Source organism: Tauraco erythrolophus, chromosome 24 (genome assembly GCF_009769465.1).
Source record: "Tauraco erythrolophus isolate bTauEry1 chromosome 24, bTauEry1.pri, whole genome shotgun sequence".
Taxonomy (NCBI): Eukaryota; Metazoa; Chordata; class Aves; order Musophagiformes; family Musophagidae; genus Tauraco; species Tauraco erythrolophus.
The window spans coordinates 28,022-48,482 of record NC_141488.1 but is presented as its reverse complement, the minus strand read 5'-3'; the positions used below and the strand labels follow the sequence as shown (position 1 = coordinate 48,482).

The window sequence follows — 20,461 nt, the reverse complement described above, 5'->3', positions numbered from 1 at the left end:
AAAATAGAGGGAGGTAGATTCAGATTGGATATTAGGAAAAAATGTTTTACCATGAGAGTTGTAGAACACTGGAACAGGTTGCCCAGAGAGGTGGTGGATGCTCCATCCCTGGAGACGTTCAGGGCCAGGTTGGACGAGGCCCTGAGCAACCTGATCTAGTTGGAGATATCCCTGTTCCTTGCAGGGGGGTTGGACTAGATGACCTTTGAAGGTCCCTTCCAGCCCTAACCATTCTATGATTCTACGATTCTATGCAGCGGCTTAACGCACGGACTCTGTAGATGTGCTCCCAGAGATGTTTATTACAATTTACAAGCAGCTTTTACAGATCGTCACTTCAGCCACCATATGTCCACGTGCCCTTTGCTTCGTTATGCCTGGTTACAACCAGTAGCGCACGCGCCTGTTTTAGCTTTTCTATTGGCTATGCCTAAAAAAGCATCATTTTCTATCTGCTAAGCTGAATGGGAGCTGCTCACACTCCCTTTTCCTTTTAATCAGCATTCTTCCTCTTGATCGGTGTTTCCCAACTTGGTCAAGAACACAGGCTTAAATCATCAAGGTCAAAGCCCAACTGTAACTGTGTGTGTGATTCCACAGTGTTAAACTTATTAATACATCCTTCGCTTGTAGTACTGGTAGCAGTAACAATATTAACAATTGAAGCTTATTTTCTGGTATGAATTAACCAAATTGACTAAAGAGTTTGGGTGCTACCCACAGTTCTTACATATGAACAACAGGGACTTTTGTAAAAGAATTCATAAGGATAAAGAAATGTTATCCAACAATGAAGGGGTTAAAATTTTTGGGTAAGAATTTCATGAAGGGTTTAGTAGCTGTTTGCACACACCTAAGGAACAGAATGAGATGAGCATCCCTGAAGCTGCCGGGAGTGGTTAGAAGGGAGACTCTTTATCCAGAACTGCCTGCCCTTGAAGGATGCATGCCCGGCACCGTCGGCAGTCCCTCACACACCCCCAGCATGTGGCACGGCAGGACACTGACCTTGGGGACCGGCACGGCGGCCATGCGGGCCGGAGGGCAGCATGTCAGGGCGCTCCGGTGCTTGCCAAGCAGCCCCTCCACGCTGGGCACTTCCAGCGTCCAGGCCTTGCGTGGCACTTGGGTGATGGCGGGTGGCCGCGCCGGTACAGCACAGGCAGCGGCTCGGGGCGGCCCTGCGGTTTGCAGGTGCTCTTGGCAGGGACCCCCCCATAGTCGGGGAGTGGGAAAGTGCCGATCCCACTAGCCAGCATCCGTGTCAGCGACCCGCAGGTGCCGGCACGGGGCGAGGTGTCAGTGCCGGGGGGTCCTCCCCAGCACCCCCCTCCCCACCATATCCTCCCTCCCCCCTCCCCGGCAAAGTGCTGCGACGTCCCCGATTCCGACAAGCTCTCGCCCGACGGCAGCTCGTCCCGGAGCGCCGCATCTGGCACCTGCGGCGGTGGGAGACCGTGAGCAGCTGTGGGGTCCCCCACCCCGCAGCAGGGCGCGTGGCCAGTGGCAATGGCGGGGGGGGTCCTCACCTTGTCCGGGGGCTCCCGCACGTGTCCCGCGATGCCCTTGCGGGGCGGGTGGCGGAGCCGGGGGGGACCCGCCGGAGGTCACACAGCTTCCATTCTACTTTGAGTAGAGGCCAGGGAGGATGTTTTGCTTTAAAGCTACAGTATCTGCCATTATGGCTTGTACCATCCCGCCTGTCACTGAGGTGAGGTATGTGTTTCTAGTGAAATAGGAACAGTTGAGCAAAACGAGTTTCAATGGACCACAAGACTCCGCAGTCAGGTGTAAAGAGGTTGTGTTTGAGGTTGCCAAAGCAAATGGTAACAGTGTGAACCAGGATTTCTTCTTTCGCTGCTCTCTGCCGAAAGACGTGTCAAGGCGTCTCGGACGTTGCTAGTAGTTGAGCCACTGAGCAAATCCTCTTTCCGCCAGAGTTCTGTTGACTGACACCGCCTAAGGGCAGGTGAAAAACAAAAAAGTAGAAAAGGTGAACAAGCCACTAGCAAGAAACACCAATAAAATAAACACTAAAAAGTCTGCATGATCATAAACTCTAACGGTGTTGAAAAAACAAGGACGTCAACATACATACCTCATCTCCCATCACGTTCCACAGCTGTATCAGTGGCAGACCTGTTGCACTGTCATAACTTGTGACCTGGAAACACAGAAGAACATCAGCGTGCAGCCGTTCTGGTCTGGACCACGGAGCATGCAAGGCCAGCGTCACTCACCGCAGATCAGGTACTCAACACTTAAACTCGTGTGTAGGCTAGAAGGAAACTAGCTACTGCCACCAGGCAGCTGGGACACCTGGCTGGCAAGTTTGCTCTAGTCCCTCAAGCCCACGCCCTTGCTAGAGTCAGCGATGCGCTTGAGTGCTGCATTCGAGCACAGGAAGTTACGAGATTGAGCGTCGCAAAAGCATCAGCTTCCCACTCGTCCCAATTAATTCACGTGGATAGCTACGGCCACTACGAGAAGCACTTCAAAAGGAGGTAAGCGCCTCTTCCTTGAGACCAGGCACTGCACGCAGAAGCCTTTGGGACACTGCCAGAAGCCTCACTTCTCCCTCTGGCCAGCCAGAGGGCAGATCCCGCATGTCAGTGTTGCAAAGACAGCTGAGACCGGCAAAGCAGCGCAGACCCAGGCGAACGCTCGATGCGCTGGACAAGAGGCCACTTTGTGCTCTGCAAACCCACTCAGGTGACCTTCCTCCCTGCCCGCATCAGTAACGGGAGGGAACACTCATCCCTTCCCAGCCATGCAGGGCTGAGCAGTGCTGATGCTACACAACGGAAGTTTCTCAGCACCAAGATTTCGCAACAAGAACCCTGCCCAGCAGCCGGGCTTACAGGCGCTGGCTTTGGCTTTAACACACACAACACGCTAAGGGCAGAGAGGAGAACGGCAGCGGCCAAATCAGCAGCAAGGCTTTACCCAGACAGCTCTCATGTACCTGTGCCACCAGGACAGCACCTCGGGTCATCTCGCTGACAGCGGCGTTGGCTTCGCAGGAAAAGCAATCCTCACCTTTGGCAAGAAAAGGAAAAAACAAATGAGAGATTTACAAGCCTTAAAAGCCAGAAGGGACTATTCAGCTAATCTTGTCTGACCTCCTAGTTATTTTGATCCTTAATAAACTAAGCGCAGGGGCTTCAGGACTTTGCTGACCCTGCACAGAGTGCAATACCGTAAACTGGAACTCAAAAGCCTTTGCCCCGCAGGCTGGCTGGCACCGGAGCAGTGCCAAAGGCACTCTGCAAGCACTGGCAGCTCAAACCTCTCGGCCCGCAGAGCTTACGGGGGTACCGCTGCCAACCCCACACCTGTGATGCAGCAGAAACCCTCGTGGCCTTGGCAATGCAGTTACAATCTACACTGGAGACCAGACAGAAGTGGTTTTGTTTTGGAGGAAAGCTGCTTATTTCCTACCAAATTGCTGCAAAACAAAGTTTCTCCTTGGTGCCCCCCACCCTGAGGCCATCTCCAGCGGCAAGGGAACCCCTTACAACGCCACAACTACTCAAGGGGGTCGATTCCCTCAGGGAAAAAACAAACACTCACTTCTGCTAGAAGCAGCTTAAACCTCCCCATCCACCTCCTGCAGTCCTGCCAGCCACAAACCCCACTGCGAAACCCTGGCCTGACCCCTTGCTCCCGCAGCCGCCCCTTCCACACCCAGAAGGGCAGCGTTTCAGACCCCAATATAGCACGCATCTCTAACACCACTGGAAAAGAAGGGGGGGGTGGGGACGGGAAAAAGAGCAAACCAGAAAGCATTTCTAGGCAGTGACTGACATTCTCCCAGTGACTGGAGGGGAGTCTTGGAATACAGCACTACACACATCAGTCATTTCCGTAGGAAAATGTCAGATACTCGTCTAGCAGAATGAAAACTAAGTTTGCATTTCCAGCTACTCCAGGACAGAAGAAGGCAGAGCAGTTGCAGCTACTTCACCCGCACCCTGCCAGTCCTGCCAACTTGCTGTATGGATAGGAGAGGAATTCATTCTCTTCTCCACGCAGGAAAAAGCCTGGACATTTATCATCTTTCGCCTGCAGTCGGACAGGTTCTGCCATGCTAGCACATTTAGAAGAATAAAAAACTATTCTTCCAATCCTTGCTCTAGTCACATCAGAGGCTGCGCTTGCAGCAGGAGGGAGAAGGTTTAGACAGAATCACTGCTTGCACACAGCTGACATCCACCGAAAGCTGCCGGAGGAGTGCCAACGGCACGTCGAGAGCCCCGTTACCTGGAAGTGGCGCCACGTTGTCTAGTAAAACTTCTGCTCCTTGGAAAGGCAGTGATAAAAAGTCAGACCTTAAAGAGAAGAGAACCAATCAGAATAAAAACATGGCTTGAAGTTACTCCCGTATTCTTTAAGGCGACATTGATTAATCAATTGTTCTAACAGGAATTCAGTTTAAAATTGATGACAGTCAAAAAAAGAAATCAGACTATTCTCCCAGCAATCTGAGCAGCAACAATAAATTGTCTCATTAGCGTGCCAAGTTGCATCGGGCTCCAAGCAAAAGCCACCTCCATCACGGAGGCTGGACTGCTTTTCTCCCCCCTCTGGGGCCCAACTGAGTATTTCATGGGCTCCTGTAAGAAAACCCTCATCCAAGACGGCTCTCCCAGCCAACGCGGCTGGGGCAGAGAAGCTGAATCTTATTGCTGGCTAATCAATTCACTCTGCTTTGAGTTCTGCCACACTGAAGTGGCAGAAGTCGCCATTTCCTCTCCCCTCCCCTTGAAAAACAGCCTTGCAGGAGCTTGCTGTGCTCCCAAGGAATCCACAGCCACTGCGCAGGCAAACCTTTCTACCATTTCCCGCTTCAGCTGAGGAAAAAAAAATAAAATCCTATAAGCAATTCAAGCGATAAGGATGCCTCTGATGAAGACTGAGGCCAGACATGGCCTCAGGCCATAGAAGAGGAGCTACACACCTAATTTGTCTGAGCACGTCCACCTTCACTTTCTCGTATCCTCCATAGTCCACATATCTGACTTCCACCTCACTGGTCTCTTCGAAGTAGCTGATAATTTGAGCCCGTAACCATGCCCCATCCAGGCCTGGAGCCGCGCAGACAATACCAACTGCAAAACAGAAGAGCACAGAGAAGAAGGCTCAGTGTAAGTGGACATCCAGAAACCAGCACTTGAGGCATCAGTAGTGCTGCACAGTGATCTACTGAGAATCAACAGCATTTCTGCTGCTGCTTCCATCTTCTCCCACCACCACCACCACCCGCACGCACCCCCGTCAGACCAGCCCTGCAGCGCGACACAGGAGACGGGGGTTTACTCTCCAGTCTGTCTGCCACCACCGTGCTCTTCTACCCAGGCATCCAGCTCCCTCCAGCCTTTGGTTGCCAATAGCGAGGTCTGTTTCCAAAAAGGAACGTACGCGCTAACAACCCTTCCACGTGGATGCGCCCTCCACCTCACATCACGTGCAGACGGACACACTGTGGAGATCCGGGAGTAGTTCCACACTTTGTCAGCAAAAATACACCAGATGCCAAGCTGATTAGAAATAACCCGAGGTGGACTTCTTCTGAATTTCAGCCTGCAACCAAGTGGCTGGGGAGGTGCTCCAGGGACGAGTGGGCTAAGGAAGAGCACAGCAACACCTGTACTATGGCAGCAGCTTAAAATATGATGAAATGACAAGCGAGCTGTCACATTCTTATCCACTGGGAAACCTGCCAGGCTTAACTCAGGGGCATCAGGCTTTCGCATGATCCTATAAGTTATTTCTCAACTGAACAATCTGCGAGCGACCAAGTTACTTGCCTTGTACTGGAGTTGGCAGGGTTGGAATTCCAGGTTGAGAATAGCAGGCATACATCTGCTGGTCCAGGCTACGCAGCGCATGGAAAGTGGGGTGCGTATGCTGCTGCAGAAACATGTGCCCTGCATCAACTTGGTTTGCCACCACCACCTCTACAGTGACTCCATCCGGGAGGAACAGCTGCCATGTGCAGAAAAGAAACTCTCATTAGTGTTCACCTTTAATTTCCCAGCAGGAGTTCACCTCTCCAAAACAAAGTCTGTCTTCACATCCATGGAGACAGCTATGTGCGCAGTTACTTTAGAGATTCTTGAGGCCCAATGTAAGCAAAAAAATGTTTTTAGGTATCCATATAGCAAAAGAAGCATAAAAACTCTTCTGGGAAACACTGACATAAAAGCCTCCTCCAAGTGTAACTAAATACCATCACGAAAAAAAAAACCCACATTCTGAGATGACCAGCTTCAGGATTTAGGGACAATATCAGTAATGGCAACGGATTAGTGCGGCATTTCGACCTCACACCAAGCGGCCCTTAAGCAGAGGGGGCAGACAATCAACTCGGCTCCAGACAAGTGTGACCTGCGTAGGCAAACCTCTAGTCTGTAGGTAAAAGCCTACCAGGCCAGACACGCAGCTCCATGAGATGAATGGGAGTCTGGCGAAACATTCTGCTACGGTCCAAGGACAATCGAGAGAGGCTTCAGGGCCTCGGGTCAACTGGTTAAGGGATCAGGAGCACAAGTTGTGTTCTCCTCTATCCTTCCAGTTGCAGGGAACGATGAGGGAAGAAAGAGGAAGAGCCAGCAAATCAACACGTCGTTTTGATCTGCTGGAGGGAAGGAAGGCTCTACAGAGGGATCTGGACAGGCTGCACTGATGGGCCGAGGCCAACCGTACGGGATTCAATGAGGACAAGTGCCAGCTCCTGCACCTGGGTCACAACCACCCCATGCAACACTACAGGCTTGCGGAAGAGTGGCTGGAAAGCTGCCTGGCAGCAAAGGACCCGGGGTGTTGGCCAACGGCTGGCAGAATATGAGCCAGCAATGCGCCCACGTGGCCAAGAAGGCCAGCCGCATCCTGGCTTGTATCAGCAATAGTGGGGCCGGCAGGACCAGAGACGCGACCATCCCGCTGCACTCGGCACTGGTGAGGCCGCACTTCAAATACTGTGTTCGGTTTAGGACCACTCACTACAAGGAGGACATTGAGGTGCTGGAGCGTGTCCAGAGAAGGGCTACAAAGCTGGTGAAGGGTCTGGAGCACACGTGTTATGGGGAGTGGCTGAGGGAACTGGAGGTGTTCAGCCTGGAGAAAAGGAGGCTGAGGGGAGACCATATTGCTCTCTACAACTACCCAAAAGGGAGTTGTACCGAGGCGGGTCTCAGCCTCTTCTCCTGAGTAAGAAGCGATAGGACAAGAGGAAATGGTCTCAAGCTGCACCAGGGGCGGGATTTACTTTGGATATTAGGAAAAATTTCTTCACCAAAAGGGTTGTCAAGCATTGGAACAGGCTGCCCAGGGAAGTGGTTCAGTCACTATCCTGAAGGTATTTAAGAGACATGTAGATGTGGCACTTGGGGACACGGTTTAGTGGCGGACTTGGCAGTGTTAGGTTAATGGCTGGACTCGATCTTACAGGTCTTTTCCAACCTAAATGTTTCTACCATTCTACATTTCTCAGCTCAGGCAGAATCGAAACCGTCGTGGAAGAACAGGTAGATAAGTCTGATCCGTAACAGTTACATAAGCTGGACAACAGACAGCGACACCACATCAAACTGCTTTTGAAGGCACCTGTGAACCAGCCACGTGGACAGAGCGCACTACGACAGCAGCGACTCACAACAGCCTTCCGCCCCGACATCAGCACAGCAGCAAGCTGGGACTTACCCAGGCAGTCATAAGAAGGGAATGAAGCGTCAGTGGTGACGGTGGAGGTAGAGCGTAGATGTTGGTGAGACACAGCTCTTTGAACTTCTTGCCGATCAGGCTCAGTACCGTTTCGACTTGCTGCGCGGAGCCTGGAAGACAAAAATCCCCCAGAAAGTCTGTGGCACAGATATGCTGAGGACACCCTCCCTCAGCTTGTGAAGCAATAGAGCTACCAGAAGCCTTCGGCGCTACATCAACAATTCCCGTTTTAACAGATTGGCCGTGTAACCTGGTATCAGACCGACATGAGCAGCTCCCACTGTGAGGCCTCAGTTTCAACAGCTTTAGCCTCCAGTATGAAGCCAATTCACTGGCAGGTATTTTTCAGCCACAACTAATCTAACGTCCTTCACAGTCAAGACCACGTTTGCTGACAGACATCCCAGAGCTCCTCCTTCGAGCCTGAAGTGATCCTGCAAAAGGTGCTGGTTCAAGTACAGCAGCCAAAGACAGTAAAATGCATTCTCGCCTCTAGAATAGAGGGTTCCCACGCCAAGGCACAGGCGACTTGGCATCTACCTCTGCTGTGACAGCACTGAGCAGAAACGTTTTGTGAAGCACTGGACTCTCGAAGCCACTACATCTGTTTAAATTCCTTGCCCACCTAATTAAGGGCCCCGAGCTACGTATCAGACCATCAATAAAGAGACATTCCACTTACCTTCGATGTGACAGACTTGGGAGTCACCGAAATAAGGCAGCGTTGAGACATAAATTTTGGCACCAGACGCTTGCCTCAAGACGCTCATAAATCTTCCTTGTTTGCCGATCAAGCGGCCAACTAATTCCTTTGCGAAAGGGACAGGAAAGCAACAGTCAGGAAGAGAAACACAGATCAACCAACGCTGTTCCCTGTGGCTTCTTTCACCCACGTTCCCAGCTCCTCTAGCATAGGGCCAGGCAGGATAAACGTAAGGCAACGCTGGAGCCGCGCAGAGCCCAGCTGCTCTCTGATACGTCAAGGCACATACAGCTCAGTAAGCACAGCTCACTTTGACAGATCGCTCTTCGTGTCCTGTAGAACACCACAAAGACACGATGGGAGAAAACCGGACCTGCTAAAGACTACTGTCTTCCTACAGTCAAGCAAAGTCACGTCCTCTCCCAGTCTCACATGCTAGATGCATTTTTCATTCAAATACAAAATACAAAGTTTTCACAATTTTTAAACAAGCTGATTAGGTCAGAAAGGGAGCAGACAAATTCACAAGAGTAAACCAGGCTACCATGCCCATTAGACTACAGAGGCCCTGGGCAGCTGTGCAGGGTGAGGAAGAGACATCTGTGCAAGCCCTGTCATTTCTACTCTTCCACTGGCACCTGCCACCACTTACTGTCAGAGACCAGCTACCAGAGCAGTAGTGTTGGGCCACAGTCCGTATGGATAATCCTATACAATGTCAAGTTAACTACTTTAAGAAAGGTTAGTGAAGACAGGCTGTCACTTATTTTTCTGCTGTAGAACTGCTTCCTTAGCCTGTGTTTTACCGATCTGCTAAAATGCACGTTCCTGTGTCTTCACCGGGCTGGCAGCAGCCAAGCTTTCGAGGCAGCACGCTTATCCCAGCCGGGAGCTGCTGGCTCACGTTCCTGGCTGGCAGCATTCGGGTCTGCTGAGAAGCAGAACAGCAAGAGCGATGCTGTGCAGGACAGCCACAGGTGATTTGGTACATACAAAGCAGGGAAGAAGGTACGAACATCGTCTTAAAAACCCACACTCTCTCTCTCTCAACCCAAAAGAAAGCTCGCTATACAGACAGACACAGCAGCTCCACAGAACAGCTCAGATGAGCATTCAGCTTGCGAGGAAAGGTTTGGACAGGCAGTTGAAGCATAACCCTTCTACACAGCGGAAAGAAAAAAAAATAAGTCATCACCTGCTCTTAACAATCGTGTGCCCTCAAAGCCTTCTGAATGCTTTCAAAGCATCAGACTAAGAGACTGCACTGGGAGATAACGGGGAATAACGAGTCCAACAACCAACATTACCCCCGGTGTAGCCCTGGCATGCCTCTTGTTTACAGTTGTGTGCTGGCTCTTCTCTCTTGTTGAGTCCTAGTAGGAGCTAAACGCTCAAATCCTTGTTGATTTGCCGTTGAGCTCCCTGGGATGGTATTGAGCCAGCAGCACACTGGAAGAGCCAGAAGATGGCTAGGTAGGACGGGGCAGGATGCGCAAGCAGGCCAGCGGCTGGTTACCTTTGGGACCTCGATTTCCCAGATAACGAAGTCAGACTTGTCGGATTCTCCTCCCAGCTTAGAGTTCGGACGAGCCACTGTCTTCCTCATGGCACAGCCGCTGTCCACGAAATCCATGCAATTTACATCCGAACCTACAAGACAGGCACAAGTGTCAGCGTTCAGACAACCCACACAATCCAGCTACCAGACACAAGGCCACGAAAATACAACGTTTCACAGAGAGGTTCCATCGGGCTCTTCCAATGCATTCAGTTGGGATGTTCCTGTATCAGGTTGTCCAATATTTCAGAAAGGGCGAAGCCCCGTCACGCATAGCTGAATGAAAGTTTCCTCTTAGTCCTGGAGAAAAACCTGCACACCTCTGGGAACGCAACAGAAGGAGGCCCGAGTTCAGCAGGAGCCCTTCAAACACAGTGACACCTTACACAGCAGCAGAGACAAGGCACTCTGAGCCAAAGTCACCAGCTGAACGAGAGCTCTGCTCACATCCACGCTGAGCTGCTGCGCGGCATTTTGCATTTCCCCACCGCTTAAGCAGGGCTCTTGGCAGGCTGTTCAGCATGCAGAGAGGGACGTGCAACCTGTTCGTCTGCTCTTGGCACTGATGGTACGTTCCTGCCCCAAAAGGGGTTGCACAGGGACCCGAGTGCCAGCTGTGCCCACTACTAGCTGTTGCAAGGGATTGCCACCCTCCCAACCTGGTCATGGGCTTGAAGAAACAAGGTGCCAGAGCTGAGCTATGTTTTGTTCCCAAAACCAGTTGATACCAGGAATAGTTCCACTGGGGAGGGGGACAAACTCAACAAGTTTCCCCCTGGTCAGATCCCAGATACAGTCAGTGTATACTTCCTCCAGATTAACACGCAGAAGCGTGAAGATACTCACTCGCAAGTATTCAGACCCTACAGTGCGAGACCAAAGGGAAAAATGAACCCAACAGCTGCTTCGCATTTGCCTCATCTTCACCACTAACACAGCACAGATGCCTGGAACGTCCAAGGCAAACGGTGCAGCTGTTTGCCATAGACTTCCTAGACAAGGATGACAATTTAAGTCTCTCAGCCTGGCTGCGATGGGCAGCTGTGGGACCTCTTATCCAACATAGCCACGTTATCCACTTGACCTGCTCCACCCCTCTCCTGCCCTTCAGCTGTCTCAGCACAGACCTTTCGGCCCTCGTCATCACCAGGCTGCAGGACACACTCTTGGACCTTCTTGTCACACCGGCATTCACAAAACACCACAACCATTTTCTTCCTGTGGTTACCCTCACTAGTGAAAAATGTTTGGTGGGTTTAATCCTTGATTGTTGGCCAACTCAATCCCCGTGCCTCGCAACAAGCAGTGTTCCCACTACTTTGTAGCAATTACAAAAGACACCCCATCATTAAGGGCTGTTGGCACCACAGGATCCTATAAAGGACTTTAAGGTCCATCCCCAAGGTCACACAGGTCAACGGTTGCTCAGACAGCTCTGTATTGTGCCAGGCACACATCAGCCAGCATGGAGAAGGCAAAAGCAACACAGAGACAGATGGGGGAACGCCATGAACGTTGCTCCTTGTTGGCATTTCTTGGCATGCACCTACCCTTCCAAGCAAAAAGGCTTCAGGGAATCGGTCTGCAACCAACTGATTTTATCACAATGCATCAGAACCCTTCCCTGGTTCATCCAGCAGCACCTCAGAAACCTGCCTGGCAGCCGCCTTTCAGCAGCAGCCCATAAACACAGAGAAGAACCCAGTGCTTACTAGAGGCTGCCTGCAACGGGGCAGAAACCATTTGTATGAGCGGGTCTCAAAGCAGCAAGGTGTTCGACAGCCTGGCCCACGTCCAGACACGCTCCATTCCACTGGGCAACTCAGGCACAGGCTGAGCTTTAGGTAATGAGCTCTGTGCTGGAAGGGGAGCTGCCGCTTCACCCCTTTGCAGCATACCCTGAAGATCACCCAGCAAACACTGGATCCTACAGAGATGGGAATTCTGAGAGCAAACGCATCCCCAACTAATGCACAAGGGCTAAACATTCATCTATCGAGGAAGTTACACACGAAGAGGATTTATCTGAACACGTTCTGAAGCAGAAGGCTTACAACACAAAATGCTTGTTCATCGTGTTTTTGGAGGAGGGTTTTCAAATCCCTTACCATCCGAGCGATCTCCACCCATCCCTGCTGCTCTGCTACCCTCCTGGCGCAAGTCTGGACCGTCCTCTTTCAGTATGCCATTACTGTATGGCACTTCACTGCCTCCAGACAGCTTCAGAGCAGGAGGTTTTGCACTTGGTGCTGAGCTCTGCTCAGCAGACGTGTCTTGAGCTGCAGATATGCTCAGTGAGGCCGAATGCTGGCACGACGTGACGGACAGCATCGTGTTTTGCAATAGGTCCTGCACATTTTTCCCACCTTCGGGTGCGCATGGGCTGTACTCAGAGCCCTCCGTAACCAAAGGCAAGTTTTGTAGTGACCCTCCATGGCTGTCCACAGGAGTCTGATCAACTACTTGGGACTCACTGCACACGCGGTTCTTCAGCCGACGGTCTTTTGTGTCTCCCTGGACAGGGCCGGGTAAGCGGCTGTGTGTTAAACAGCTGGGATCTGCCACACTCTGATCCCCTTCCTCAGTCCACAGGGATGTCAGTACCGCAGCATCGCTCGTCGCGGCAGCGTTCTCATCCGCTCCCATAGCTTCCTCCGCGAGCGTCTGATCCGAGGAAAAAGCGCTTGCCGTCTCCAGAGGTGTCTCAACTCGGCCGGCAGCAGCCTGGCAGATCCAAGTGGACTTGGACTCCAAACTATCCGGTAACACGCTCACTGCAGAATTCTTGGCTTCCTTCTCCAATCCCAAGCAAAGGGCTGTCACAGAGTCAGTATCCGACAGCACAGTTTCTGGCAGCTGGCTTTCCTTAGGGGGCTTAAATGAACAATCATCTGACTGCTCTGCATTGCTGATCTCCTCTGTGATTCCCAAAGACTCTTGCGTCAGTGCCCTCGATGCCGATGGCAGTCTTCGAGGAGCATACGCTTCCGTTTCAGGTGCTGAATTATTCTCCGGGACTTCTTCCGGTTGCTGCTCTTCCACGACTACTGCCTGCTCGTCAGGAGAGCTTGTAGGGTTTCTTCTACGGGAATACACCCACCAGCAGCCAAGGAGTGCCAGCACTCCAGGGACGGTGCATAGGATGATATTACGGAAGCGTGAAGACATTTTTAGAGCCTCAGCAACTATATCTAGAAGGAGAAACAGAAACCACGTTAAAACGGTCACAGGGAAGATAAGAGGAAGGCTAAAGTTTCATAAGTGCCTTAAGGTATTTCTATTAGCAGGAAGAGGCTTGTTTTCCAGCCGCTCTCGAGGTTCACGTTTCCGCTCTACCTGCAGACCACAGCACAAGATCTTACCTAAGACGAGGGATATCTGGGCATTTCTCACTGCTTAGCCATCAATCTCACCTTACCTCCCTCACCTTGACACTTAAAACAATTTCATCTTCCTTCTCCTGCCTCACCTTTGCAGGTCAGAACTACACACAGGGACAGCATCCAGCACCGCACGTGTCTCCGGCCTCGGGCTGGGGTCACAGCACCGCTGTACCACGAGCATTCCAAGACACAGACTCCATACGCTGCAGGTCTCCCCAGGTCTCTGCCTGAAAGGCAGCGTCACACTGCCCAGAGTCTCACAGGTTCACAACACACACTTCTCTCAACCACAACAACTGCCGCAAGGTGAAGTGCTTTGCAAACGTTCCCATCGGAGCGCTGCAAGCGGCTGGTGTGCGGGCACGCGGCAGAGCTCTGCACTTCACCAGGAGCTAAGCAGCAACACGCAGCTACTCCACGGACTTTTATGCGCCCAGTGCAGGAGCTCCGAAACAAACAGCAACCACGGCCTGATGAAGCAAGTGTCTCCCAATACCCAGAAGTCTCTCTAAAAGATTTCACAGCAGCGAAGACGGGAAATATGCTATAACACCCTTATAATAGCAGTATGTGTCCAGCAAAAGCAGCCTGGATAGAGACGCTGCTACTTCGGAACCCAGCTCCAGAGCTCGCTCTACATCTAAATGGACTACATTGACAGCCGCTACCACTCTTTAATGCCATCGAAGATAAAGACCTTCACTCCTCTGTGATGTTTAGATCAGTGGAGGCTGGTGGGTTGGCTGACCGCTCCTCGTGAAGTTCGTCTAACTTCATGTTTCTAATTCGACTACTTTTATCAGGAGCTGCATTACACTGTCAGCGGTCGTGATAAATGGGAATTCCACATCCTTCCACCAACAAGAAAGGGGTAAAAGGCAGGGGCTCTGCACGAGATGCCAGACGACATGCTAAAGCCCTGGGTGGGCTAGGGGACACCCACACCAACGGACATCTCCTTGCATAGACATGATAGGAAGACTTCGGTGGCCCGTTTTGATATGCTGGTCACAAGATTGCTTTTGATGCAACGCCTGGAAGCCGGCTGGTTTTTAACCTGCTCAACCGAAGGGTTGTAAGGTGTAGCACAAAATTCTCTTTCATTTCCTCCACAGGAGAGCCCCTAAAGCCCACATCCACGTTCCAACACATTTAAGTGCGACAAAACCCTCCCTCCATTGCCAGTCTGACAGCCAGGTCAGGACTGCAGGGGCAAAGGGATCATTTAAACACACGGAGGGAAGAAAGCCTAGGATTTTCCTGCCAGCAGAACAGAAAACGGCAACTTGTCACATCACACGGCCAGGAACATGGCCAAGCCGGAGGGAGCCCGCCCCAGCAGCCCTGGCACTCTCCAGGCAGGAGGAGCCAGCTGGGGACACACAGCAGCTCCAGAGGCTTCAGGCTGGACAGCATCAGGGCTGGGACCACGTGGGCTCTTAAAATTTTCCGTGCTAGAAATAACCCGTCGCACATGCTTGGCCTTATAGAAGGCATAAGAACAGGAGTGGACAAAAAACCTAGAGAACCGCAGGCCCTATCATTAGGATTCAAATAAGAGAAATTACTGCACAGGAACAGACATACAAAGACTTAGATGGCCTGTCCTTGCCACGAAGTAGTTTTACACTGAAAGCTGAATGGGCACATGGCACTGCAAGATCCGCACTGCAGCTTCTTTGCTTCTCATACAGAGATGAAGGGTGCAGGCAGTCCATCTGGGGGCGCGCAGGGCGGACCACCTTCTCGTAGGTCCTGCCCGATCTGGGAGGTCACACAATCATCGAACGGTTAGGGTTGGAAGGGACCTCAAAGATCATCTAGTTCCAACCCCCCCGCCCCGCCATGGGCAGGGACACCCTCCACTACACACCAGGCTGCCCAAAGCCTCATCCAACCTGGCCTTGAACACTCCCAGGGATGGGGCAGCCAAGACTTCTCTAGGCAACCTGTTCCAGTGCCTCACCACGCTCGGAGTGAAAAATTTCTTCCTTATATCCAATTTAAATCCACCCTCTTTCCGTTTACATCCATTGCCCCTTGTCCCATCACTACATACCTGTTTAAAAAGTCCCTCTCCGGCTTTCCTGTAGGCCTCCTTTAAGCACTGGAAGGCTGCAATAAGACCACTCCGGAGCCGTCTCTTCTCCAGGATGAAGAGCTCCAACTCTCTCCGCCTGTCTTCACAGGACTGGGGCTCCAGCCCTCGGATCATCTTAGTGGCCCTCCTCTGGACTCAGGTCAACGGCCTGCAAGCTGTTGCATCACAATCCGGAACACCAGAGATTCCGCAGCCACTCCCACGCTCTGCTGCCAGGCCAGCCTGGTGTAACACCACCAAAACAAACCTCATCCAGAGGTGAGAGCTCAGAAAACAGGACTCAGTAGCTACAAACATCCAAAGCAGCCAGGCAAGCAAGATCTCAAACTGGACGGCATTTATTTTAAAAAGAAGCGAGCAGTAAGTGTCTCTGTTCTTAAATAATTAAAGGTGAGTGTTCTGCAGCATTTTCGGCTTCAAACATCAGTCCTGAAAGACAAGAACAGCAAGAGATATCCTTAAGCAACACCACCTTTTCACAGCCCAGTTGACACGGGCTACACAGCTCAAGAAACAGGCTCCTCTGCAAATGAAAAGCACTAATGATGACACTCCACAACCTTAACATAGTTAAGAACCAACAGTTCTCTTTGCAGAGGGATAAATGACAACATAAGTAAAAGGCTGAAAAAGCTGGTTGTTGCAGAGCTAAACTAGAGCTCTGGAACAAGAACCACCACCACCACCGGGCTGTCTTTTGTCGCCAAGATATCCTGATGGCACAGGCTTTATTCATATTTCATTTTACAGTCGCTGCTTCTGTGTATTTTCTTCCACTCAGGAGGGAGCCACATACTGGCCCAGGACAGCTCCGCAGCTCCAGCACTGTCACTTCTAGGCCAAAGGAGGACTCAGAAGTTTCTATTTACACACTCGAAAGCAGAGGTTTACAATAAAAGTATCAGCCTAGCCAAACCGTACGGTTTGTGGGGTTTCCTGGTTTGGTTTGCTTTTGTTTGTTTTTGTTGGGTTTTGGTTTTTTAACAGATGTTTGGAACTCATGAGAACCTCATATATATGTGTGTGTGTGTGTGTATATATATATATAAGTGTGTATATATATATATATGCAAACACTGAGCACCAGCAACCCTCACCACCTGCACCGCCTCATGGATTAATGTAAGACCCTGAGCTGATCACTCCTGCTGTGCAGTGTCATAACATTAACATTAACCCTATCAGATTATCAAGCTCCTTACTGCACTTTATCTCTTATTACCTACCTGCTCCAACCGTTTCATTATTTATAGTTTCCCCAACCAAGCCAGCGTCTCCCTGTGAATTCTCTGTTACAGAGGAAGGCAAGATGCATTTTCCACCACTTTGCCAGAAAGGCATCTTGGATATAGAAGCAAACTTCAGAAACCACCTTTATCTTTCTTGGCTAGTCCTCAAAATTTGGTGGAGTTGGTGGGGTTGTTTTGACAGTTTTGGAGTCAAAACTGGACGGTTTTGGAGTGCAGAAACGGAGCCAGACCAAATGTGCTGCTTCGAGCTAGCCAAAAGAATTTAGCACATGAGCCAGAGGCCACACGACCTTTCTATTAGCATCTGGCTTTAAACTACAGAGAAAGTCCTCTGATGCAGGCTCACCCACTCTGTCCACAGGTATCCCTGACCAGGGAAGGAACACCACTTCTTACAGTCAGGAGGCTAAGACGTCAGTTGTTGGGATGCTTTCTGAACAGCTACCTCTGACACGCCTATCAGTCCAGATTCAACTCTTTTAAAAGCATTTTTCATAGAAGACTAAAGAGAATCAGCCCTTCTCGGTGCAGGCAGAGTAGCTTTTATTACCTTTATAGTCTACCAACACATTACAAAAATTTTTCCCAAATCCAGATTTTACCATCTTTCATTCTTTCTGGATTTTCCCCCAAGTTGGAGAAATAAAACAAATGATTTTCCACAATTTCAGAAAAAAAAAGATATCCTATACTTAGCATTTTGTGTTTGCTTCTACACCAATAAAGCTAAGGCAGCCCTTGCTCTGGGCAACACAGTGCAGTGTCCACTACAGGTGCAGCTTATAAACTAGAATTTAAAAGCAACCAGCCAAGTCCCATGTCTGGCAGCGGTATCAATTTCCGCAACGCAGGCATGCACAACACCCAGGAGCAGAAAGCCTTCCAATAGACTCTGCACAGAAGAAAAAACAGACTTGAATTTTCAAGGAGACAGAGTGCTGAGGTTTACATCACAACACAGTGATACCGCTGCGAGAGACAGCGCCGAGACCAAACGGGTGCCTGGAGAGCAGCATCAAGACCTGCTCACAAGGAGGTTTACCGTGCACAGCCAGAGACCTCGATAAACAGCTTCCCAAAACAAAAGCTGCACCAGACTTAAACAGAAAAGCAAAACGCTGTGGTGTTCAGTTGGAAGCCCTGTGCCCACAGCTGGGCTTGCTGGGGGTAAGCCACAGAAGCAGACAAAGAGGAAGAACACCAAGCATTTGCAAAAAAGGCACTCTATATTCATCTGCACTAGCAAGGAACAGCAAGTGTTTCACCAAGAGCCATTTGGACTGAGCAAGCAGGAAGATAACTTGTCTGCATTAACAAGCTTGCTACAAGAAGTTACACAACATACTTGAGACCTTATCAGGGCCACACGCTTCGCTTTGACCCACGTTACAGGAGCACCTACAGCCCGCGCCCAGATCACGCCAGGGGCTGTTCTCGGACACAGAAAGGCTTCCCCCGAAGACTGCAGGCTGCCTCCTTCCCTCCGCTTCGGCAGCCTGCAAAGCCAAGACACAGTCGTGACCTTCCTACAGTCACATCGAGTTGCAGGAAACTCAGGGAATCGAAAGTAAGTACTCCAACTCGAGAGGCGGGAGCCCATCCTCTCCACCAGGCAGCAAACAGAACACTATACCCCGTTCAGCTTGAAATCTTTTAGGAAAGTGATGTGCACATTTCTTTCCTGCACCCCTGAAAACCCAAACCTTCTTCCTAACCCTGCATTTCAACAAGAAACGGAATACAAGTCCAAGCTCATCACAAAGACAGGCTCCTCTTTAAGGAAGGGGAAACTACACGGTCACGGCCCTGAGACTTATGGGGACAGACACTCCAATCTTTGCTCCAGCGACTTCAAGTTTCCAGCGCACAGTTTTCTCCCTACGCAAAGTTAATGCCCCACTCCAAGAGGCACATGCAGATCACGAGCTTTTGCCAGGAACTGCTGCTATTTATACACGGCGAGGCAAAATCAGCTATAGCACATGGTAAGTTTCTCATCCTCATTGCCAGGTGGCAGCCGAGGTCAAAGGCAACCAGGACCTCTTTGGGTCTGCGAGCCGTCATTTGTTTGCTCAAGAATGATTTTCAATGATTTTTTTATGAAATATTCAGCTCTCCTAAGAGTAATGGACAGGGCCCATAAATTTAGTCAGCTTCCAGCCAGGGTACAAAATGCAGGAGCAGCAAAGTTGAACAGATTCCATGTAGTGGACAAGAAAAAACACACAGCAAACCAGCTGAAAACACGTAATTCGCAAAAGCAGTTAGTGATATGCAAACATATCACCTTCAGCAATCCCCATGAGGAGCAAACTCAGCAGCTTTAATTTCTTTTCTGGAAGAGGCGGACTGTGGTCCAACGTAGCTCTTGTTGCTGTTTCCTACGATTACGGATAACTTGCGTGAAAAGGATGCCCGCCCTTGCTGAGACGCCCATGCGTTTTGTGTTCCCTGCTTCACGGTATAACTTACTAGACTGCGATAAAGAGATTAGCCAGGCATAGATCAAGTTGCCCAATTCTAGAACGCGACTAACTTAGATCTTTCTTGCTTCAAGAAGGGGAAAGAAAAGAAAAAAAAGTCAAGCAACAAGGATTCTTCCAGGAAAGCAAGACTACTGAAACATTACTTCCACAGTAACAATATAATTTAATTCCTTTGCTTCTATGTTTCCTGCTGACTTACAAAGAGAAGTCACTGCAACATACAAAAAGTTTGCTAATAACAGTTTTTATTGGCAATTACCGTAACATAAGCAAGCCTTGCCACACCAGCCATGCAGGAGACAACACAAGGCACCCTTAATCTTTACTACCAAGTCTGCAGCACTTCTCTCACCTCTCGCTTTCACTCCTAAGCAGCTACAGCAGTCCGCAGCGGGAACGAACCACGTTTAATGCCAACTCGCACAATTCCTTCGGCCTGCACAGCTGTTTCTCCAATGAACACACTGACTGACTGTGTACTGTCGGGTGGGAAAGAAGTAGTAAAACGCACAAAAACACCGAAAGACTCACAACTGCCACTTACCTCGCCGAGCCCTCGGAGAGCCTTCGCGCCCCGCTGCCGGGCGACGGCGGCCGCTGCCCCCCGGACCCGCAGCAGCCCACCGGCTCCCGGGGCTGCGAGGCCGCCGCGGTGCGCTCCGCTCCCCGGCGGGCACCGGCACGGCACGGCCCGGCGCGCTGCAGCCGGGCCCCGACGGGCGACGTCGGCGGAGCCACCGCCGCGCCCGCGGGCGGCCCGAGGGCCGGGGATGACCCGCCGGGCCAGGGGCCGAGCGCGGCGGCGCTGACCTGGGCCGCGGCCAGGCTGTGCGGCACCGCTCCCGCCGCGGCCATGGCCTGACGAGCGGCAGAGCGCGGGGCGGGCGGCACCTCCCGCCCCGCCCCGCCCCGCCCCGCCCCGCGGCACCCCGGGGCGGCGGCCCCGCCAGCGGCGCGCTGAGGGGAGCCGGTCGGCCGACAGCCCGCGGCGGGACTGCCGGATGGCCCGCCGCCCGCGCCGAGCCCACGGACAGCCCGGCCGGGCCGCCACACGCAGCGCTCCCGCCGCCCCGCCCCTCTCGCGAGATCGCCGCGTCCCGCGAGACCCGCCCTCCCCACAGGCGCTGCGCCTGCGCACTGCGCCGCTCCTCCCCGCCGCCACCACCTGAGGGGAGGGGAGGGGCCCCGCCGGCGGAGGGGTTTGTGTCCGCCCTGGCCGCGGCTCGGGGCGGGAGCCTTTCCGCCTTCGCCAGTA

The 20,461-nt window shown here is 51.6% G+C and overlaps 1 protein-coding gene across 1 annotated transcript; it reads right to left on the bottom strand.

Moving 5' to 3' along the window:
* Positions 1–1,899: 1,899 nt before the first annotated feature.
* Positions 1,900–20,061, bottom strand: LOC147527061 (A-kinase anchor protein 1, mitochondrial-like). The gene is made up of 12 exons (XM_086625883.1): positions 19,751–20,061; positions 19,609–19,685; positions 12,095–13,177; positions 9,945–10,078; positions 8,408–8,534; positions 7,705–7,835; positions 5,811–5,988; positions 4,961–5,111; positions 4,264–4,331; positions 2,966–3,039; positions 2,099–2,164; positions 1,900–1,959 (listed from the first exon to the last, which is right to left on the bottom strand). Exons 1-12 carry the CDS (start codon positions 20,059–20,061, stop codon positions 1,900–1,902), a joined length of 2,460 nt encoding a protein of 819 aa, XP_086482009.1.
* Positions 20,062–20,461: the final 400 nt, after the last annotated feature.